General features: G+C 34.1%; 3 protein-coding genes across 6 annotated transcripts in view; 1 reads left to right on the forward strand and 2 right to left on the reverse strand.

Annotated features, from left to right (window-relative positions):
• LOC120328778 (bridge-like lipid transfer protein family member 1) overlaps positions 1 to 7,179 on the forward strand; it is a 57,576-nt gene extending 50,397 nt beyond the window's left edge. For all 4 annotated transcript variants that reach the window (XM_039395316.2, XM_039395318.2, XM_039395317.2 and 1 more), the window contains 9 exons: positions 297 to 517; positions 781 to 877; positions 1,580 to 1,766; positions 2,380 to 2,609; positions 3,148 to 3,402; positions 3,853 to 4,287; positions 4,684 to 4,805; positions 5,329 to 5,507; positions 5,906 to 7,179. In XM_039395316.2, coding sequence (XP_039251250.2) covers positions 297 to 517; positions 781 to 877; positions 1,580 to 1,766; positions 2,380 to 2,609; positions 3,148 to 3,402; positions 3,853 to 4,287; positions 4,684 to 4,805; positions 5,329 to 5,507; positions 5,906 to 6,104 — 1,925 coding nt within the window. In that variant the 3' untranslated portion in view covers positions 6,105 to 7,179. The remainder of the gene's footprint in view (positions 1 to 296; positions 518 to 780; positions 878 to 1,579; positions 1,767 to 2,379; positions 2,610 to 3,147; positions 3,403 to 3,852; positions 4,288 to 4,683; positions 4,806 to 5,328; positions 5,508 to 5,905) is intronic.
• Positions 7,180 to 7,840: 661 nt separating this feature from the next.
• LOC120328137 (5-taurinomethyluridine-[tRNA] synthase subunit GTPB3, mitochondrial-like) lies at positions 7,841 to 9,374 on the reverse strand. Its single transcript, XM_039394546.2, has one exon. It carries the CDS (start codon positions 9,368 to 9,370, stop codon positions 7,859 to 7,861), a length of 1,512 nt encoding a protein of 503 aa, XP_039250480.2. The 5' UTR covers positions 9,371 to 9,374; the 3' UTR covers positions 7,841 to 7,858.
• A 9,775-nt stretch (positions 9,375 to 19,149) lies between these two features.
• LOC120338846 (uncharacterized) lies at positions 19,150 to 20,705 on the reverse strand. The gene is made up of 5 exons (XM_078114175.1): positions 20,635 to 20,705; positions 19,915 to 20,017; positions 19,616 to 19,709; positions 19,489 to 19,541; positions 19,150 to 19,412 (listed from the first exon to the last, which is right to left on the reverse strand). Exons 2-5 carry the CDS (start codon positions 20,008 to 20,010, stop codon positions 19,299 to 19,301), a joined length of 357 nt encoding a protein of 118 aa, XP_077970301.1. The 5' UTR covers positions 20,011 to 20,017; positions 20,635 to 20,705; the 3' UTR covers positions 19,150 to 19,298.
• Between the last annotated feature and the right edge of the window lie 3,832 nt (positions 20,706 to 24,537).

Consider the following 24,537-nt stretch of genomic DNA (forward strand, 5'->3'; position numbering starts at 1 on the left):
CTGCAATACCGCCGACGCAGCAATAAACATTGACCATTGTGATGAAAGATTTGCTGACTTGACTGACTTAAATTCAAAATTCAACGCTACAGCGATTTTCATACTAAAAACATAATTTATCCTAATCATTGACAAAAACTTCTTTACGACTTTTATTATATTAAAAGAGTTTACATTAAAGTTTTTCTCTTAGTTAAAATTTGGATAATAATTTATGTTAGCGAAAAGAGCCGCACAAAAAGTCTGGCGAGCCGCGGTGCCCACCCCTGGCATAATAGATATAAACAAATTTCCAGGTGTTGCTGATGGTCACAGTACATTTGCTGAAGGGGTAAATGAAAGTCCTGGAGCATCTAATGTAGGGCCTACTACATGGCAAGCTCTCGTGTTACTGGAGATGAACATGTCTCGATTAGACGTTGAAATGAATATTGGAAATGTCATGGGGAACACTGTATGGTCATGTGATGATCTCAAAAGCCAAGGAAAACTAATGTTCCACAGTAATGGAGATAGGGTAAGCAACAATTTATAATATGAATGTACGCTAAAAAAAGGGTTTAACTCTATTTTGTGATTATTTTATTTTGTCGGAACACACTGTTTTAGGAGTTCTTATATTTGAATAGTCAGTAAACAATTAAATTAACATATTTTTTGGAAAATGTCATTAATTTCGAACTTTTTGTTACTTGTATTGTGTGTCATGTTTTATAGTTACAATAAGTATTTCAGAATTATAGACTACTTTAGTTTTTATGACATAGCTTTCTATTTCAGGATATCAATTTGACATGTGGACTTGAAAATTCCCAAATCAATGCTAGAGGTGGAATCATAGGAGGACATATTGAATTGAAAAAATTTAATGCAGATTGTGAGTGAAGCTAGAATATAGATTTGAATTTGAATTTTTCACTTTTTCTCTGTTACTGTTTTGAATACAGTTGTTGTTGGGTTGACTGTCTATCATATTGATACACCTATATGACTTGGAAAATTTTTCTATCTACTATCTATTGATGAATCTAGTTCAGGGGTGCTGGAGGTACATGGGCCCACAAAAAATTTTGGAAAGTTGTGGTGACTGGTGGGGTACCTCGCAAAAGACAACAAAACAGCATGCAGGCAAATCATGAAAAGGCTCCATGACACTGAAAAAATGGGTAGAACTACTGGGTTATACACCTTAATAATGCAGAGAATATTTCTGCTTAATAAATCACTTTGTCATGTCACAGAAAAAATAACAAATAAATTATTCTGATTTTAACCTTTTAACCTGGTTAGCTTTGAGAAATCATTTTTAAGGCTTTACATGGAATATCATATACATTCCTTAACTCAGGTACCGGAGTGTAATGTACTCAATAGGCAAACAGAATATTAATCGTAATTGCAAACTCTGTAACGCTTGGCTCTTGAGTTTAGTATTTTATCTTGGATGGAAAGCACAAAATGTCACATTACAATGATTTTAAAATTAAGTATCAAACTATGAATACTTGATTGAAAATGTTTTATCAACTCAAAATTGGATTTACTGCAGTGGATTAATTTTTGTTTCTTTACGATTCAGGTCGTCTGCTTGATCCTGCAAATGGAGATCCACTTCATAAACTAGGAATGCAGGCTGAATCATTAGACGGTCGTATAGAATATATGGGAGGTTGTGTTATGATGGGACAATTAACTAATGTTGATTTTCAATTACGAGATGAATGGAGAGATCCAGTACAAAGTATTCCTAGTAACATGGATAAAGGGTGAGATGGTTATTGAATTACATGTTTTTGCTTGTTAATGTTGCTCATTCTTTTCTGTTATCTATTCTACATATTGTAATCTTATAAGTAGTAAATTTGAGATTACGGCTATGCAAAGACAAATTTGCTGTTTTTTTGAGAACTTTTTCATTTTCCACTGAAATCATGATTTATATAAGATTTTATGGAATAAAATTTAGCATACGTGATAGTTTTAGGGTATATATGGTTGAATAGCATGTTCCGTCTGAAATATTGCTCCTTAATTTCAACCACGGGAACATGGCTATATACAAGCAGCCACTCATGTATAAATATGTTAGGAGCTTCTACAACATGAAAGGACCGGAATCTTTCTGATTTGCCTTCCTGATTTATTACACCCTGACTGAGGTGGAGTCGTAGGTTAGGAACTCGATATGTACAATCTGCAATGCAAATACATGCTTTAGCTGCTAGGCCATCGTGCGGCTCGAAACAAGAATTTTAAAATAACTACCAACATTTATAACTATCATGCACATAGCACATTGTGTCAGAAAAATTTGTTCTATGAAGTAAAATCTGGTCACTCACTACTACAATTTTCATGAATTTGTTTTGCATTTTCAAGATCTGTTTATGTTCATTGCGATCTTGGTTGGAGGGTTTTTCAACTTTCAATATCTCGATCAACAACACCTGATGTTATTAAAATGTTGAGTAAACTTGAAGAATTCTTCTCTCAACAACTGCACAGTTCAGTTCGTGCAATTTCATCGTGGACGCAAAGTCATGCTCGACCAGTTTCACCTAAGAAAATCAGAGAACCAATCATGAAGCAGTCGAGTATACGAGAGCCAGGTGGGTTCTACTTTTATTGGTTGAATGATTTGTGGTTTTTTATTGAAATAATCTATAATTTCAGAAAAAGTATTGTTTTCATGCGAATATCTGCAAATAACAGTTGGTCATCATATATCTTAAAATTTAAAAATTCTATTGTGGTGTGGATTTTACATTGGTCTACTATAAATCATCACAGATGTTTTGATGGTCTTTAAAATTTGATTTTCGGTTTCAGTTTTACTGTAAATATCCCATATGTTTGTCAGCATAATAATATTGGACTCTAGTCATCCTCTTTCTTTCAAAAAGACACATACATACTGATGTACTAAATGCGCTGTAATTTCTCATCAATAAATTTTTTTTTATATATTTTGGAGAAGAATCTATGAGCGCGTATACAGTCAACTTGCTCTAATTGGAACTTTTTCATTGGCCCATATTTGCGGTGTGACGTTACAAATAAACGTAATAGCTATAAATGATGATAGCAGCTATTATCTGATTAACTTGGTTCAAAATATAATGTAACACAAAATCATTTTACATTCAGCTCCTTACGATCACAGAAGACATTGGCCACCTGTATTCAGGGCAATTGCCAACACTATAGCAGATTCTGGTCTTCTTGGTAGCAGAAAGCAATTGGATAATAGGTCGTTCTTGCTTGGTGGAAGTGCTTGTTTGCATGGAGACGCTTTAATTGTTGTTTGCTTTCACGGAGCAAACTTTCGATCAAGATCATGGGTTTTATTCAATATATTGCAACCTAACATTGTGTTTTCTACTGAAGTTCAAGAAATTAAAGGTACGTGGGATAGAGTTTTCATATTTGTTCTAGGAGAGAAAAGCCAATAAAGCAGTTTAATTATATAGCGAACCACGGCCTCGTGTCCGGTTACCGGTTCATGTGGGTTTGAGATTAGTTAACAAGTTATTCGTTTCAGATACATTGACTAGTGGTAAGTGAACCACACTACATTTTTTTTTACGGTTCTAACTTCATGAAATTATTTGGCAAATTTGTATTTGTCTTATCAGATGGTTAATACCCAACAATATGAAGCATAAATAAAAAAATCTACCGGTAGTATTAATATCACTATATTATGTCAGTGACATGGTAAAAAGTAATCTCGCTCAGATTTCCAATGGAGGCACCTAGAGCGATCATTCTATCTGCGCTTGGCAGCAATATTCAAATAATGTATCTTTGTATCTATGTACCCACCCACTCAACCACGTTTTTCGTGTTTAGAATCTGTCAGTGGAGACGAAACTTCAACTTTAGCTATCCAAAGTCTCACTGTCAACCTAGGACATGATAAATGGTTGTCGAGAACCATTAAAGAAGCAGATCCTATGGCCACTGTCAGCAGAGTTACTCGATCTAAAAATCAGAATCCACCACCAGGATCTGCATCTATTCCTGAATGGTTTGCATACATGACCGCATCACATAATGAAGAACTAAAAATGTTGAGAACTTTGAATGACATTGGGGCTACAAAAGCAGGAACGTCACATACACCTGTTAGTAAAACACCTCAACAACCTCAGCCTGGTCGACATAATGATTCGTTTGGTAGTTTGACTTATAGTCATGAAGCTGATATTATTTTTGCTCTTCCTAAAGTTCAACTTGATTTTAAAACAGAACATATGCAAGGACCTACTGAACCTGATCCGCAAGGTACGGTTTTCACTCAATTAATAGTTTTTTTAAAGTAATGTAGTCGATGACTTTTTTTAATAAACGTTCTAGTGGAATCTGTATGTACCTAATTTCCACATGTAGTTGCATTTTAGCCTATTATTATATGGGCATTGTTTGGTACAAGGGCTCTTAAATCAGAGGTTCTCAACCTACCGGTACATGCTATTGGGTAGCACTTGAAAAATTCAATATATAAAATTCGCCCCTCAAATTTGTAGACTGTCTATTTGTGGAAATATGAAAAAATGTCATGAGGTCCGTCAGTCTCTCCACAGCTAGAAGGCAAACGAGAGATCGACTTGACATGGCAGAAACTTGGTTAACATAACATAAACAAATTGCATGTTTGAGTCATTTTATATTTTATTATAGATACTGAAAGCAAACCAGTTGTTGACTGCAGTTTTGTAACAGAATTTACTGATCATATTTGTGTTACGATGGATGTCGAATTGATATTATTTTTGCATGATCTGATTTCATCTTATTTAAAGGTTAGTCCTATTCAGCACAATATAATATTCTATAATATTGCAGAAATATGTAACTTCCTTCTTTACCAAATCATCAATGCCTATTGTCGATTTTATACGAGAACTCATTGGTGAATGCAGAACAATTTCTTTGAGTTTTGAAAATCTATATCAATTATCAACAATACTTTGTAGACAATGACTTTTTCAATTGCAATATTTTGGATTTTTCATAACAACGTGCAATTGTGAATTTACAGATTTTTCATTCATTTTTTTTTATGGCATAGTTTTAGCTTAGATTCTCTACCCAAATTTTTCCGTATTCCCGAAACTACGCATGGCTCCCCAAACCTGGCTTCTAATTTTAGTTGGAAAAGAGCAAGTTTGATTTTGATCCAAAAATTTTGCTGTACATCATGACATATCATTATCATATCTGATTGTGATCTCTTGCAATTATGAATGAAAACATTGTCCAGGATATTTGATATCTATTGGTGATTGTTTATTAATTTTTCATGCTTTGATCTTCTGTTTTCAGGAAAAACAACAAGCCTTGAGTAACAGGACAAAATTATCATCATTAACCGTAAATGTATGGAATGAAACTGCCGATGGATCGTTTACAACTGAACCAAGTTCAGCAAAACCTCTGCCTGTTGACCCGATTGATTTACGAGATTTTGTCTGCAATACCTGGCAATTGGAACCGACAGTGAGGTAACCATGTACAATGTTGTTATATTATGGCATATGTAATCTCCGAAGTTACATATCATTAGAATCTAAAAGATGTTTTTGGCGGGTAATGTTGCAAAAAGGCCACGCGAAGCCCAATAAGAAATATGCCATTAACTTTTTGGTTAGAAGAAAATTTTTCACATGACCACAAATTTACAGTAAATACTAATTTATATGCTTACTTTAACAATGCATCTGAAAATATTTAGCCATCCCGACCCGAAAACAATTTATTTCAATATTATAGACCTTAATAATGTAACGAAGAAATATATATGCTTACACATAGTGTAACATAGTTTTTCACCGTCCTTTTTTATTTCTATTACCTATTTGACTTCGCTGCTATATACAATTCCTTTCTTGTGATTTTGCAGATTAATATCATGGGCAGGCAGAAGAATTGAACCTGTGGGAGTCGACTATATTTTACATAAATTGGGTTTCCAACATGCTAGAACAACAATACCTAAGTGGATACAACGTGGTGTATTAGATCTTCTTGATAAGGGATTAGCAATCATTGTGGAAAAACTCGTTGTTGCTATTATCAACCAGCAGAACAAAAAGGAATAGAATTCCCTATATTTATCTAAAGATAAATATCAGTTTGTGATTGTGAGCAAGCAGTGTGAAACTTTTTCCAGTCAAAGATTTGTGTTTATATGATCATCGTTTATCCAACCTTCACATGGGGTGTTAGAAATTGGATATTTAGTGTACAGAGCCTGGAAAAAAATACAGTCCTTTCAATGGCTACTTGTAGAGTGCCTCGTTTAAGAAAGAGGGGTTAAACACCTCATGAGGAAACAAGAAATACCTGTTTTAGACAGGGACAAGAAATTGTGACTCATTTTATTTCAATGGTTTCCTGGAATGCGTTGCTGCTTCCATTTTATCTTTGTTCTATGTATTTAATTACCTTCAATAGGCATTCTTTGACATGCATATTTATACAGCATAGATATTGTTATTCAAAACTGTCCTCACGCTTATCCATTAGCCAATATACTTAGCAGCTGGAGTCCTTGTGTTTCTATATATTTTAACGAGCAGTCGCAGATACAAAAATACATTATAGTTTTTAAGTCTTTTTTAAATTTAAATATATAGCCATTTACATTCCATCCCTCCAATTAACATTTCCAAGGATAATAAAATGCTTTATTATTAACATTACATCTTTATTCAAGATTACCTAACTTAATTGGCCAAAATGAATATATTGCACAAGTTCAATTATTAAATAAATATATCACAAGGTGTTTTTTCTCATAATTTTAATGTTTTATCCAATTGCTATTGTACCATTTATTATTGCTATCATGCTGTAGTGTAAGGTATAATTTACCTATCCTTCATGAAAGCTTGACTATCATTAGTGAGTTTACAAGCTTTTCCACTTTCCATTGTAGATTGAATATCTGCACCGGTTTATATTTAGTAAGTGGTACTATGCATTTGCCTAATTGTGTGTGACGTCTTTTCTGCTGTACTGTACATAGTAATTCAATCCTCTGTATTATATTCCTGTTAATTTGTTTTACTTGAAATCATATATTTTTGTTTATATCCCAGTGACTGCCATTTGTCATCGATAGCAAAATCTGGATCATGATTAGTAAAAATATATTTTAATGTATAGATGCAATATTGGTCTTGTCTTCCATTACAATTGTAGTTAGTTATCTTAGATTTCAAAGTCTAATTGGTGTGGTACTAGTGGAAAGTAGCCACAGACGTGTGGATTCATAGCTAGTTATGTGCTTACAGGTGGGTGTTAGGGTATGTTATTAAGCGGTATCGTCGCCTTCATTACTGTTCAGATCAGATCGGCTAAGAAATAAAAACCTCACTGGCTGTCCTAGGGAAGTCAGGCTTTCATTGTTAAATGTTAGCTAAGCCGAGATAAGCTTCCGGATTTTATACTAGTCCAGTAAGTGGCTAAATTAGGTTTTGGAAACTAATGGCATGTGATTTTCTTGTTGTTGATTAAAATCAATGGGACTGCTCGCATAAACTTTGTATTGGCTGTGCTTTAGGACACCTCAGAAACTTTGGTGTATTTGCTAAGTTCGTGAATGTAATGGGTATCATCAATTGCGCAAGATTTGGAATATAGCAAAAATTGGGTTTAATCATCACATTGATGTGCATTGGTTGATTAACTTTATCAGGCTATGTCCGACTTTGTTCCTCCGATTTGCCGTGTTTTTTAAGCATTAAATAGAAAAGAGTCAGTCTCCTTTATATCATAACATTTTATCTATTTTCTAGATCCCAATTCCGAAGTGCTCAACAAACTCTATATGTGTCCACCACAGAATACTTTATTTTCCAATACAAAAATCTTTGAAAATAACTTCTAATATTTCTTCTGCTCCAATTTCGCCAGTAAGTTTTCCCAACTGTTTCATGGCAAGTCTGAGATATTCCGCCCCAATGACGACATCAGTGTGAACAACAGACCGCGCACTGTTGATATCTTGAAAACATTTCGTTACATGAACACGATGCCTTTCTTGTGTAAGACTTGGACTGTATGCTGAAACATCGTCACCAGAACATAATTCTCTCACTTTCTGCGATAATTTTTCCAGGAATTTGTCAACACCGTCGCCAGTGTGGCAAGAAATAAGTTTATAACACCCAGCATTCTTCAGACTTCTCTCGAAATTCAAAACTTCTTCCTTGTCAATGAGATCACATTTGTTTAAAACGAATACTATATCTATTGACGATGTTTCATTGGACAACTGTGATGAAATAAGTTGCCTAAGATTCAGGATACCGGCAGACAATTTTTTAAGACTACGGACATCAATAATATACAAAATAAGGTCGGCCTCTAGTGCCTTAGCTTTCGCTCTTTTTACACCTTCGATTTCAACTAAATCACCAGTTTCTCGGATACCAGCAGTGTCACTGAGAATTACTGGAAATCCATCAATGTCTAACGTTGTTTCAACAACATCTCGTGTTGTTCCTGCAACTGGCGACACAATCGCCGCAGGTCTTGATGTAATCAAATTCAATAATGTGCTTTTTCCAACATTGGGTTCGCCTATTATGGCCAGGCGAACACCAGATCGTAACCGCTCTCCGCGTCTTTTATCATTCAAATGATTTTCAATATTCTGTGAGAGTGTCGTTAACTTGTTTGAAATATCTTCAAGTACGCCGTCATCAATGTGTTGATCTTCTCCAAAATCAATTAACGCTTCTAAGTGAGCAAGGCATCTTAGTAAATCCTGACTCCATGTCTTCACCACAGAACTGAGTCGCCCTTCCATTTGATTCAGTGCTTGCTTCCTTTGTTCTTCTGTTTCTGCATGAATCAAATCGCCCAGACCTTCGACTTCTGTGAGATCTAGCTTTCCATTTAGAAATGCTCTTTTTGTGTATTCACCAGCAATGGCAGGTCTCAATCCTGCAATAGAAGAAAGAGCACGGAAAACAGATGCAACGACTGCAATTCCGCCATGGACATGAAATTCACAAACATCTTCGCCTGTAAAACTGTATGGCGCTGGAAACCATAACACTAACGCTTTATCAAGATGTTCGCCACTATCTGGGTTAACCAGCGTAGTAAGATGTGCTTTTCGGGGTATTGGAAAACGGGAGCCACTGGCCATCTTTTTGATAACATCTGATGTTCGTTCACCAGAAATTCTAATCACAGATACTCCACATTTTCCATATCCAGAAGACAGTGCATATATTGTGTTATCAAGTTTGAGAAGAGAGGACATACAACGATGCTGCTTTGCTTTAATAACAGTCTTCGTCTGAAGAATATGTGAGAGGGGGACCCTGCTGAAAACTGTTCTGAACAACATTGCTAATAATAAGTGATGAGGCAGGCAATATTATAAGAGTCTTTATCAAGGTGTCAAAACCTATTATTATAAATCAGGACTAAATAGTGGACTATTATATTCATATATTATCAAATGATTCAAAAAAATTTTAAATTGGTGAGGCATGGAGATGATTTCTAACTCAAAAAACACATGCTCTCTAAAACATGGAACCCAAATCATATCAAAAATATAATGGATGCATTTCTCAATTGATTATGAAAAAACGCCAATGGTGTTCCAGAAATTACATAAAACAAACCAATTAAAATTATTTCAAGATATTCTTATTAAAGCAATAGAGATATCAATGCTAGTAGAATATAAGATAATATTTGCATTTATTATAAAAAAAAAACTAGATAATCCAACAGATTTTCAGTTTTACGTCAATTCAAAATTATTTTCCGGCAAATTTTTTATTTGAATTTTTAAAACTTCAAATCAAAAATTTAGATTGAACAAATATTCACCAAATGATTTAAATATTTAGTAAATAAAAACAACAGCAAACTTTTGACCATGTCACATTTCAATATAGCTCAAATGATGGCATCTTTGGAAGTATTTGCACAGAGAGATAAAACTTCGAAACTCTTGGCAAACTCTTATTGTTTTAATTTGGCCCTGTTTCAACAAATTCTAATACAATTTCCATATTTTCTGGCAAAGTTGTGTGTTTCTCACTAGTTTGTGATAACACACACTGTGCATAATGCGTTTTACATCTTCCTTTATTGCGAAACTTTTTACCACATTTCTCACAAGTATATCTATAAACTCCTTCATGTTTGTCTACATGCTCCTCTGCAGTGGACCGTCTGGTAAATACTTTTTGACAATATTTGCAAGTAAATTTACCAGTTTTTAGCCCAAAATGAACGCGATTGACATGATCTTTCAATATATGAGAATAGAATGTAGTAAAAGGACAAGAATCACACAAAAGTTTTCCTTCATTTAAATGCACCGCTCTTACATGCCTTTCCATATTTGCCTTTTGGTTGAAAGAACGATCACAATGAGAGCATTCGAAAACCTCTTTCGTCAAATGTCGTTTTACATGTTGAAGATGACTACGGCGATCATTGAAAACTTTTTCGCAATATTTGCATTGGAATGACTGAGTATGTGATGCATTGTGTCGTTGGAATGATGAACGATTTTTGCAAATTTTTCCACAAATTTTGCAGGTTACATTGATCATAGTGTGGAATTGCATAACATGGTGACGCAACATCCGATGAGAGGGAAATTTTTTCTGACACATGTCACAAGAAATTATTTCAGATATCCCATGGACATCCTTGAGATGAGTCGATAATCGCCCCTTTCGCAAAGCAACATAATCACATTGATCACACTTTGCTAATTTTCGTTTACTGAGTTTTATTTCTCCATTGTCCTCAAAAGTCAAATGCCTTAAATGATCATGCCGACAATGCTCTTTCAATTTCAGCCTGGTATGATATACAGAGTTACATAATGGGCATTGAAAACTGTCTTTGCAGTTATTTCCAGAAATACACGAACCCGAGCTCACAAATTCGTTGTTACATATGATACAATGCCTTGTGATTGTTTCATAGTTTAATTCATCTTGAAGAGTAAAACCTGCTTCATTTGGATTCTCAGATAGGCATTCTGGGCATATAAATTTTGGATCAAAATTGTTACAATCTTTATTAGTCTGAGAGGTCCTAATATCACTGTCAATTAGAATTAATAACTTTTTGTTGTTAGTCGAAGATTGTTCGGAAATGCAGTCTTGATCATACAATATAGAATCAGTCATTTCATTTTCTGCAATATTATTACATGATCTTACATTGTTTGAAGCATTGTGAGTAATATCTTTTTCGTCATCTATAGCACCGCACATCAAGTCTTCAATACCTGAAGCACGATCCTTCAATCTGTTTGTTAAAACATATCCATCCAGATCTTCCAAGCTAACATTTAGCTCATCAAAATTTTCAACGTTTGATATGTCCACAACCCAATTTATTGCGGAATCGTCATCAAGGAGTTTAAATTGGTATTTTGTATTTCGTTTTGCTCTTCTTGTCAACAGCTTAAGTAGTAACGAATTTAAGTTTTTGCAATCCTTGAGCATTAAATTAAACTTAGAAATTATTTCCTGAGTGGTTGTACCCAATGCAAGAGATTTTGAATATTCACACTCACTCATTTTAAGAGTGTAATCCTCAATCTGTATATTCTGTTGTCAGCGGTGTAATCCAGAAATTGTGCAACAGTATCCACATTGACTTTAAGAAGTCCAATTTTTATTTTATGCTTAGTCTACTTCATGTTACTGAGCTTACATCATTAACTGAAATTACCACATATAATAAAGTAATAAAGATTAATCGGGTATTGGGATCGTTGGACCAGAAAACAAGAGAAATAGCTTGCTCGATTCGGACGATCATATGCGCATCTTTGATGACAGTTTAAAGGGCATTATTATGCCACTGTGATGCCGTAGGGACGTAATTGTTATGCTATGCCAACTAGAAGTATGTACTTGAGGTAAAAAACCATACTAGACAGCTAGACCAACCAAGAAAGGCGCATTACTCCTGTACTCAGTTACCAGGTCTCGTGTAGTTTCGTACCTAACGTACTTCTAGTGGGCGTAGCATAACAATTTTTTGATATGTCAATCCTAACCCTCATCTGATCACGCCATCCAAAAATTAAATCACTACGACATCACAATCACGTCATAGAGCTTGCCAAATATACGCACGATCGACCGAAATGGCATTGGCGCCGACGATAAAATACTGACCGACGTTATCGGTCTCTCTCCTATTGGAATCGTTGGGACGAGAAAACTAACTGTTCAATTTTGGGTGCTCGTTTGCGCGTCTTGGATGGCAGTTCGTATAGTCTGAAGGGCTCTATTACGTCACTGTGACGTCGTAATGACGTAATTTTTGGATGATGTAGTCAGGTGGAGGTTAGGATTGATACGTGAAAAAATTGTCATGCTACGCCCACTAGAAGTATGTTAGGTAAGAAACTACATGAGACCCCTTTTACGGTACCGTACTGAATTACAGAATTAAATGATTCACAATGTACCATACAGCAGTAAGATGCAGTAGGGTAGATCTTTTGTATTTGCCGTATATCTCTCTCTTTGGGCCTGCGCCTTTAGATTGGTACCGCATGTTCAATGCACCAGTGCATATTTTCGGCATAGTGAAAATAAAACTGCCTGACTGCTGGACTGGCAATTTCCCCACTATCTGACTATTCATGGAAACTGTTCCCATTTGGGGTCTCGTGTAGTTTCGTACCTAACGTACTTCTAATAGGTGTAGCATAACAATTTTTTGACATGCCATCCTAACCCTCACCTGACTATGCCATCTAAAAATTACGTCACTACGACGTCACAATCACGTCATAGAGCTTGCCAAATTCTCGTACGATCGCCCGAAATGGCATCGGCACTGACGATAAAGAACTGACTAACGTCAGCGATCTCTCTCCTATCGGGATCGTTGCGACGAGAAAACGAGAGAAATGGCTGTTCGATTTCGGGTTCTCGTCTGCGCGCGTTGGATGACAGTTCGCATAGTTTGAAGGGCTCTATTACGTCACTCTGACGTCGTAGTGACGTAATTTTTGGATGGTGTGGTCAGGTGGGGGTTAGGATTGATACATGAAAAAATTGTTATGCTACGCCCACTAGAAGTATGTTAGGTACGAAACTACATGAGACCCCCCATTTGTTGTTCAATTTTTAGATTTTAAGGGATCACCAGCTACAGACAGAGCGCAGGGCGGAAGGAGCTAGTTAGTGATATCGGGGGTCTAGTATAGTTTAGTACCACAAGTACTTCCATTGGGCCAGACTGGATTCCATGGCAGGTGCACGCCCGAGGGCGCTAGCGCTCCGCAAAAATGCACGCGAGCGAAATCAATTTTGCACGCTGAAAATTTGCAATTGCTCACCAATGTAAATCGGTTTAAATGGTTTTAAAATCAATAATCCAGTAATATAAAGATGCCAAAATATTATAACTCCACAATTGTCGACAAATACCAGCTTGCAAGATTTGGTCTGATCGAAATATTGCGAAGCAAAAAGACCATGGACCTTTCCCCAACCTTTGACCCGCGAAAAATTCCTCTCATTGTTACGTCATTTTTTGCATCTTGCTGATTGGCCAATGTCACGAAGTAAACAAGGAAGTCGATGCTCGGGGAAAGGTCCATATCGTGTTGAATGATAGGAAATAGGAATCCCGTGAGAATAGTTATGGACGAAAAGATCGCCTCCGCACCAATGGCCAAGTACGGCTCTGATTCAGCGTATTTTTCATACAATAATTTTACACGAATGTACTGAACAGTACCGGTATCTAAAGTTGCTCAAACACTCCCAAAATTAGTGACAAAGTATGAAAATAATGTTTGGGGTCAAAGGTCAAACGTCCATTTTGCTCTAATTTGACGTATTTTTTATCCATTAATTCTACGTAAAAACACTACCAAAATTAATGACAAAGTATGTCCATTTTGCTCTGGTTCAACGTATTTTTTATCCAATAATTTTACGCGGATGTACTGAACAGTATCGGTATCCAAAGTCGCACAAACACTCTCAAAATTAGCGACAAACTGTAGAAATAATGTTTGCGGTCAAAGGTCAAACGTCCATTTTTTCTCTGATTCAACGTATTTTTTATCCGATACCGGTAATTTTACGCGGATGTATTGAGAGGTATCTGATGTCAAAGTCAGTTGCACGCGAGTGCAGTTGTTTTGCACGTCGTGAGCTATAATTGCACGCCAGGAATTCTTATTTGCACGCGGGAATTTCTGATTGCACGCCCGATTTCTCGTTCAAAAAGGCCATGAAATCCAGACTGGCCATTGGGTGTAGCATAACGAATTTTGCATATGTTATTCCTAACCCCCACCTGACTATGCCATCCAAAAATTACGCCACTACGACGTCACCATCACGTCATATGGCTAGCCAAAGTATAATTACAATCACCCGAAATGGCATCTGCGCCGCCGATAACGAACTCGCTAACGCCGAAGAATCTCTCTGCTATGGTGATCGTTGTGCCGAAAAAACGAGAGAAATAGCTTGCTCGATTTCGGGTGATCGTATGCGCGTATTGGACGACCATCCGCATACTTTGGTGGGTCTTATTACGCCACTGTGACGTCCAAATGACGTAATTTTTCGGTGACGTAGTCAGGTGGGGGTTAGGATTGACATATGCAAAAATTGTTGAGCCAGGCCAACCAGAAGTGCATGTGGTACTAAACTATACTAGACCCGATATCGGTAACTAAACTACGGTATGTATGTATGTTTATTCGTCTCGTAAAAGCAATATAAAAGAGTAAGTAATTATAAATACTGAAGACGGGATGTATGCACAAGACCATATTGGCCTAAAACACAAATGTGCGGCATACACCCCTTTTGATATATATAAATTATAATAGGGTAAATCAAATATGTACAATATGGTCCTTTATACAGGCAGTTGTGCAAGGAGGGTGGGTGGATGCGGTAACAGGGATAACATGGATAAGGGTGGAGTGTACAAAACTGTTTGTACAAAGGAGTTTGTTAGACAAAACAACATCTATAAATAGAGACACTACACAACATGAAACACACTGCATATGAATATAGTAATAAAAAAAAATTAAGAATTTGGATGAATGTACAACACCATTGAGTGATGATACCACATACTATAAAACGCGGGAATGGTCAAGTTTAAAGGGTGTGTACATATATGGTATGCACCACTCAAGGGCGACAATATTATAAGTGGTCTATGGCTGTTCTGGCCAAAATGTGACCCTACAGGTTTTGGTGAAATATGATAAAGGTATGTATCAAATGACTCACTATTGTAAGGTTTTTTTTTTTGGAATTCTGGATTCAGCCAAAAACGATGAAGTTTCAAAAAATAAAAATAAAAAAAATTAATAAAAAGCATTTCCACAAAACCTATTACAGTATTATGGTTGCATTTCAGCCAGAAGATTAGAATGGTATAAAGGTACAGAGGGATAGGGAATGATAAGGTACAAAGAGAAGCCATTTTACCATGTCATGGATTTTCCAATGTAAATTAAAATAATAAAATTATACGGTATGGTATCCTGACCTAGGTAAAGCTAGCGGCCACTTCCAGCGGACAGTTACCAATTTTTCCAAATTTGAACCCGCCATGTTCCACGACAATTGTCGCGAATTCACTTAATTGCGGCTACATGGATGCAAAAAATTAGGCGATTCTCCCTTTTAGAAACTGACGACAGACATGAAACATAATAAAAAACAAAAATGATTGAAACAACACATTTTTTCCTCGATAAAATGAATTATTGCTCAGAAGCTCATTTATCGACGAAATCTAAAATTTAACTGAGTTGAAGCGTAATTTATGCAAGAAATAATTTTTACTCATCCAATTCATTAATACAGTGAATTTGATGAAGATATATAAAACATATATTAAATTTTAAAACAATTCCACTATGCGGAAAGTTGGGAAATACCCCCATATTAAAGCAAAATTTTTAAGAAATTGTCAATATAACTCAGTTAAAGCGTAATTTATGCAGGAAATAATATTTTCTCATCCAATTCATTAATACAGTGTATTAAGTAGACAAATATAAAATACATATTAAAATTTAAAAAAAATCCACCATGCGGAAAGTAGAAAAATTCCCCCCGGTTTAAGAAAAAAATATAGGAATATATCTCCAATTTAACTCAGTTAAAGCGTAATTTAGGTAAGAAGGAATTTTTTCTCATCCAATTCATTAATGCAATGTGTTTGGTGGACAAATATAAAATACATATTAAATTTAAAAAAAATCCACCGTGCGGAAAGTAGGGAAATTCCCCCCAATTTAATGGAAATATTTAAGAAATCGTCTATCCGACTCAGTTAAAGCATAATTTATGCAAGAAAGAATATCTTCTCATCCAATTCATTAATACAATGTATTTGGTGGACAGATATGAAATACATATTAAAATTTAAAAAAAATCCACCGTGCAGAAAGTAGCGAAATTCCCCCCAATTTAATGGAAATATTTAAGAAATCGTCTATCGAACTCAGTTAAAAAATAATTTATGCAGGAAAGAATATTTTCTCATCCAATTCATTAATACAGTGTATTTGGTGGACGAATATAAAATACATATTAAAATTTTAAAAAAATCCACCGTGCGGAAAGTAGGGAAATTCCCCCCAATTGATGAAAATATTTGAAAAATCGTCTATTTAACTCAGTTAAAGCGTAATTTATCCAAGAAAAAATATTTTCTCATCCAATTCATTAATACAATGTATTTGGTGGACAGATATGAAATACATATTATAATTTAAAAAAAATCCACCGTGCAGAAAGTAGGGAAATTCCCCTCAATTTATTGGAAATATTTAAGAAATCGTCTATCCAACTCAGTTAAAAAATGATTTATGCAAGAAAGAATATTTTCTCATCCAATTCATTAATACAGTGTATTTGGTGGACAAATATAAAATACATATTAAAATTTAAAAAAAATCCACCGTGCGGAAAGTAGGGAAATTCCCCCCAATTGAAGAAAAAAATATAAGAAATCGTCAATTTAACTCAATTAAAGCGTAATTTAGGTAAGAAGGAATTTTTTCTCATCCAATTCATTAATGCAGTGTGTTTGGTGGACGAATATAAAATACATATTAAAATTTAAAGAAATCCACCATGCGGAAAGTAGGGAAATTCCCCCCAATTTGATGAAAATATTTGAGAAATAGTCTATTTAACTCAGAGCGTAATTTATCCAAGAAAGAATATTTTCTCATCCAATTCATTAATACGGTGTATTTGGTGGAAAAATATGAAATACATATTGAAATTTAAAAAAAATCCACCGTGCGGAAAGTAGGGAAATTCCCCTCAATTTAAAGAAAATATTTAAGAAATCGTCTATCCAACTCAGTTAAAAAATAATTTATGCAAGAAAGAATCTTTTCTCATCCAGTTCATTAATACAGTGTATTTGATGGTGATATATAAAACGAATATTAAATTTTAAAAATATTCCACTGTGCGGAAAGTTGGGAAATTCCCCTAACTTATGTTAAAATCAACGGAATCGTAAATTTATATAAATTAAAGCGAAATCTTGTCATATTTATTGATCATTCCCATTCGCCTCCATAACTAAATATTATTTTCTAAAAATTAAGTTTTATCATGTTCTTATTTCATTTTATTGGTTTACACTACAACCTCGTAACACCCCCTCTCACTCCATATAGCACTACCTTCCGTAAAACCTCAGTAGTAACTTATGCTGGTATCTTTGGGTCACCTTCGGTGAACGTGCAGCCTTAACCCAGTACATCAGCAGCCTAAATCAGAATAGTATTGTCAACCTTAACATATGAGGTGGCGTCATCAAGATTAGTAACGATTCGACACTTATGGCGCTTCATTTGTTATGTCGAATATGTATGTCGCCGAACCGTTTAATGCTGTTGTTAAAAAATATCTCAGAATTTGAAAGACTGTGAAACTGTATTAAAGAGCTAAAGGAAGTATGGCACACCGTACTAAGACGTTGGAAGAAACGACGATACGATCGATAGCAGCCGCTACGATCACTGTAAACGTATGAAGAAACTTTCAATTCCCAAATGAAGTTTTCACATGAATCAATCAACAAATCGTTTTTTATTCGCCAATCACAAAAAAATGGAAGCAAAAAATATCACGAAAAACTTGTATACAGTAGAAACTCTACGTACGAAAGGCTCTGGATACGAAAAATCCATTAATTCTTTTCCGAAAACTTGCATAGTGATATTTGTTCATTTTAGATTAATTTAATGCAGGGATGTTCAATACAAACCTAATATTTGAATATTGCGACCTTCGAATATCGTTTTTTGGTGTTTTTGAGAATACCGAATATGACGCACATTTCCTAGCGCCGTCAAACTTTCGATTTAAAAAAAAATATTCACAGCCATTCTATTTTTTATCGCAATTGAACTCAGCCGTGCGCGTCGTGGCACTAAATTATGGCCAGCATGAAAGAAATTCAAAAAGCGCAATTACAATTATTACACAATATTCACAATTATTATCGTCTATTCCAATAAATCTGAAAGCAAATTGTGTCGCAATTAATTGTTTTCACCCTCAATTTCGATAGTGACCGAACATAACGGGAATTTTTTTCATTTCTTGCAATTAAGAGTTTATAAAATGACCTTTAAATGTTATTTAATATCTAACGCGGATTTTATCATTATCCCGACGTCGTTGATGACAATATCGTTCACTTTAAGTTGGCGATATCAATAAGCAAAATTAAAATAATAACACCAGACATGAAAGATTAGCGCCGACTCAAATCAAGTGAAAACCGACTTAAAAAATAAAACAAGTTTTCTGGTCTTAATTCTCCATCAGTGGCGGACGGTAATTTGGGAATCAATCATTTGATTATGACGATGGTAAACAAAGGTACATAAGCATACCGTTCTTAGTTTTTATTCGTTATTACTATGTTCTTCCTTCTTTCCGTATGTTCTTTGTTTATTTATTATGCTGTAATCTAATTCTAACATGTAGTTGTTGGATTTTAAGCATTAATATAATTTATACGAAAATGATGTCCGAGTTTTACGTGGACTTAAAACGGATTAGGGCATTTACAGGTAAAACGCCTTATGTAAAACGACGGGTCTTCGGAACGAATTAATTTCGTGGGTAGCGCTTCTACTGTATATTCATGGCTCTGTACTCAATGGACAGGTTAACGGGAAATGGCCATTTGATCTACTTGTTAGTGTCAAGTGGCAACCCTTTGAAACTTATTTTTACATCAAATGCGTTTTAATGCCAACCGGCCTCGTATGCTGGACATTTCCAAAGTACGTCCAATATCTCCGCAATATCTCCGTTGTAGCATCCAGCATGAAACCAGCGTGGACACACATCACAGCCAATCTTTAAAAAAAGTCAAAATAACATGAATATAAAATTATATATTGCATGTTTATTGAACACCTATTAGGTTACTTACCCATTCTCCTTCTCCCGTCTCCCCACAAAAACTGCAGTACGTCTCCACGCAGTCTGTCAAAAATGTATTTTTTAACTGCGTAATGTTTAGATAATTATCTAAATATCAAATATTCATTTCGTCATACCGGAATTCTGAATCACCCAACTGGCAATTTTCGCCCTTTCATCGATTGGTGAAACAACATGGATGCTTTTAGTTTCCAGCATCATCCAAGCGAACTGCAATCGAATATATGCCAAAGAACCAATAGACAAAATAAGTTGTTTCAAAATAACGCAAAATAGTGTGAAGAAAATCATGAGAATGTTGTTTGGTATATGAAAATGAATTAATCAATTCTTATGGAACAATTTCTTGTGAATAAATTGACAAAGAACATATACTGATGTATGGATAATTAAATTTGTATGACTTCCTATATACCTTTATCACGTAAATTCCACAACTGGATCCATCCCTCTGAATGGGATGTTCAGTAACCGTTGGTGTCCAGTTTTCGCATTCTTTTCGTAAATTCATCCAGTTTCTGTGTGTTGTAACGTGTGTAAATTCAGTTTTACTAATATACTTTTCATGTAACTTCATTTTTAAAAATCAATACTTTTCATTCAATTTCAATGTCTTTCACAATTGTCAATGTCATTCCAATTGTAAATACAGTTTGTTACTGGTACAATGTGATTATGTAGTTCATATATTATTTGTAAGAACAGGACACGTTTTTACGAAAACAGCCGAATACTTTCAACAAGAGAAATAGAATATTAAAAATAAAGGACTGGATAACTGTAAAGAAGATAATTTTAAAAAATCCACTCCAGGATTTGAAAGCGATCTGGCAACAGTGAAGTAAAGGTTTATTGAGTTTCTACTTTAGCTTGTAGTTGAAATGGCTAACGATAAGATGTATTTCAGGAATTGAACTCACTTATAATTTTTACATGCGTGAGTGGTCTCTTCAATTGAACTTCCATACGAATTCAGAAAGTAGTAATTATTTCTCGTTGTGTCAATGAATTGCAAAGATATTTTGTTCGAATCAAAATGAAGAATCAAATACAAAAAAGCAATATGTAATTTTGCCACAACAATTTTTTATTTATTGAATATTATTAAAATTTCAAAACAAAACTTCATCCTCACCAAAAGAACCCAGTGATTTCCATTTATCCTGCACGCAGAAACAATCACACTATAGTTTCCTAAATTTAACTGTAAAACAAATGAGATGATATAAGTATGATATTAAAGTGTTGTAGGAAAGATGAATATGGATTTTTTAGATAAAAAAACAATGTCGATTTTTCCAACCCTAATTTTGTTTATACCAATGGTTTTCGATCATAGTTCCGCAAGTATATTCCAGCAGTTTTATATTCAAATCCGAGGTGTTCGGCGTCAAATTGTTTTTTTCATATTTTTGTAACAAAAGTAATCATGAAATCAACTTATACATATCAATTACACCGGGGTTCTCGAGCCTCGGATATATTTATTGGTTGTTTCCTATCCGCCTGAAAAATTAAAAACATCAAAGATTGAAAGATTGACTTACATCAGTCATTAGATGGTGATGCATGCTGGTATGTTGGTGAAAAATACAACCAGCAATATAACTATCCATAACGTAAACATCACGGCGATTCTTTGTCATCAGTTGAAAGGAGTAAATAATAGTCTGAAAGTATGTGTCGATCAAAAAATTTGAGAACAGTTACAAACGAATTATAAAAATTACTTAATTGCTTGAGATTGAATAAATTATACTTTTATATCCCATTTGGAATCATGTAGAGGTAGAATTGTTATTGAGTTGTCTGTCGGGAACAGTAGCAGTGAGACGGTCATTTATTCCCTGCGCTCCCAAAAGCGTACAATCTAGATTCTAAATCTGAACCTATCCAGGTACACCTTTAATATTCAGGTTGTGCGTCATCTTTGTGTCCATATTTCGAGAATACCGAATTTCCCTACTTTCCGCATGGTGGATTTTTTTTAACTTTTAATATGTATTTTATATTTGTCCACCAAACACACTGCATTAATGAATTGGATGAGAAAAAAATTCCTTCTTAACTAAATTACGCTTTAACTGAGTCAAATTGACGATTTCTTATATATATTTTTTAATTGAGGGGGAATTCCCTACTTTCCGCACGGTGGATTTTTTTTAAATTTCAATATGTATTTTATATTTGTCCACCAAACACACTACATTAATGAATTGGATGAGAAAAAATTCCTTCTTACCTAAATTACGCTTTAACTGAGTTAAATTGACGATTTCTTATATTTTTTTCTTCGATTGGGGGGAATTTCCCTACTTTCCGCACGGTGGATTATTTTTAAATTTTAATATGTATTTTATATTTGTCCACCAAAAACACTGCATTAATGAATTGGATGAGAAAAAACTCCTTCTTACCCAAATTACGCTTTAACTGAGTCAAATTGACGTTTTCCCATATTTTTTTCTTCAATTGAGGGGAATTTCCCTACTTTCCGCACGGTGGATTTTTTTTTAATTTTATTATGTATTTTATATTTGTCCACCAAATACACTGTATTAATGAATTGGATGAGAACATATTCTTTCTTGCATAAATCATTTTTTAACTGAGTTGGATAGACGATTTCTTAAATATTTTCATTAAATTGAGGGGAATTTCCCTACTTTCCGCACGGTGGATTTTTTTTAAATTTTGATATCTATTAAATTTTATATTTGTCCACCAAACACACTGCATTATTGAATTGGATGAGAAAAAATTCCTTTTCACCTAAATTACGCTTTAACTGAGTCAAATTGACAATTTCTTATATTTTTTTCTTCAATTGGGGGGAATTTCCCTACTTTCCGCACGGTGGATTTTTTTTAAATTTTAATATGTATTTTATATTTGTCCACCAAATACAACGTATTAATGAATTGGATGAGAAAATATTCTTTCTTGGATAAATTACGCTTTAACTGAGTTAAATAGTCGATTTCTCAAATATTTTCATCAAATTGGGGGGAATTTCCCTACTTTCCGCACGGTGGATTTTTTTGAAATTTTAATATGTATTTTATATTCGTCCACCAAATACACTGTATTAATAAATTGGATGAGAAAAAATTATTTTTTGCATAAATGGGTTATTCCCTGCGCTCCCAAAAGCGTACAATCTAGATTCTAAATCTGAACCTATCCTGGTACACCTTTTATATTCAGGTTGTGCGTCATCTTTGTGTCCATATTTCGAGAGTACCGAATTTCCCTACTTTCCGCATGGTGGATTTTTTTTAACTTTTAATATGTATTTTATATTTGTCCACCAAACACACTGCATTAATGAATTGGATGAGAAAAAATTCCTTCTTACCTAAATTACGCTTTAACTGAGTTGGATAGACGATTCCTTAAATATTTTCATTAAATTGAGGGGGAATTCCCTACTTTCTGCAAGGTGGATTTTTTTTAAATTTTAATATTTATTTTATATTTGTCCACCAAACACACTGCATTAATGAATTGTATGAGAAAAAATTCCTTCTAACCTAAATTACGCTTTAATTGAGTTAAATTGACGATTTCTTATATTTTTTTCTTCAATTGGGGGGAATTTCCCTACTTTCCGCACGGTGGATTTTTTTTAAATTTTAATATGTATTTTATATTTGTCCACCAAAAACACTGCATTAATGAATTGGATGAGAAAAAACTCCTTCTTACCTAAATTACGCTTTAACTGAGTCAAATTGACGATTTCTTATATTTTTTTCTTCAATTGAGGGGAATTTTCCTACTTTCCGCACGGTGGATTTTTTTTTAATTTTGATATGGATTTTATATTTGTCCACCAAATACACTGTATTAATGAATTGGATGAGAAAATATTCTTTCTTGCATAAATCATTTTTTAACTGAGTTGGATAGACGATTTCTTAAATATTTCCATTAAATTGAGGGGAATTTCCCTACTTTCCGCACGGTGGATTTTTTTTAAATTTTGATATCTATTTTATATTTGTCCACCAAACACACTGCATTAATGAATTGGATGAGAAAAAATTCCTTCTTATCTAAATTACGCTTTAACTGAGTCAAATTGACAATTTCTTATATTTTTTTCTTCAATTGAGGGGAATTTCCCTACTTTCCGCACGGTGGATTTTTTTTAAATTTTAATATGTATTTTATATTTGTCCACCAAATACACTGTATTAATGAATTGGATGAGAAAATATTTTTTCTTGGATAAATTACGCTTTAACTGAGTTAAATAGACGATTTTTCAAATATTTTCATCAATTGGGGGGAATTTCCCTACTTTCCGCACGGTGGATTTTTTTAAAATTTTAATATGTATTTTATATTCGTCCACCAAATACACTGTATTAATGAATTGGATGAGAAAATATTCTTTCCTGCATAAATTATTTTTTAACTGAGTTCGATAGACGATTTCTTAAATATTTCCATTAAATTGGGGGGAATTTTGCTACTTTCTGCACGGTGGATTTTTTTTAAATTTTAATATGTATTTCATATCTGTCCACCAAATACATTGTATTAATGAATTGGATGAGAAGATATTCTTTCTTGCATAAATTATGCTTTAACTGAGTTGGATAGACGATTTCTTAAATATTTCCATTAAATTGGGGGGAATTTCCCTACTTTCCGCACGGTGGATTTTTTTTAAATTTTAATATGTATTTTATATTTGTCCACCAAACACATTGCAATAATGAATTGGATGAGAAAAAATTCCTTCTTACCTAAATTACGCTTTAACTGAGTTAAATTGGAGATTTCCTATATTTTTTTCTTAAACCGGGGGGAATTTTTCTACTTTCCGCACGGTGGATTTTTTTTAAATTTTAATATGTATTTTATATTTGTCTACTTAATACACTGTATTAATGAATTGGATGAGAAAATATTATTTCCTGCATAAATTACGCTTTAACTGAGTTATATTGACAATTTCTTAAAAATTTTCCTTTAATTTGGGGGTATTTCCCAACTTTCCGCATAGTGGAATTGTTTTAAAATTTAA

The sequence above is a fragment of the Styela clava genome, chromosome 7 (assembly GCF_964204865.1).
Source record: "Styela clava chromosome 7, kaStyClav1.hap1.2, whole genome shotgun sequence".
Taxonomy (NCBI): domain Eukaryota; kingdom Metazoa; phylum Chordata; class Ascidiacea; order Stolidobranchia; family Styelidae; genus Styela; species Styela clava.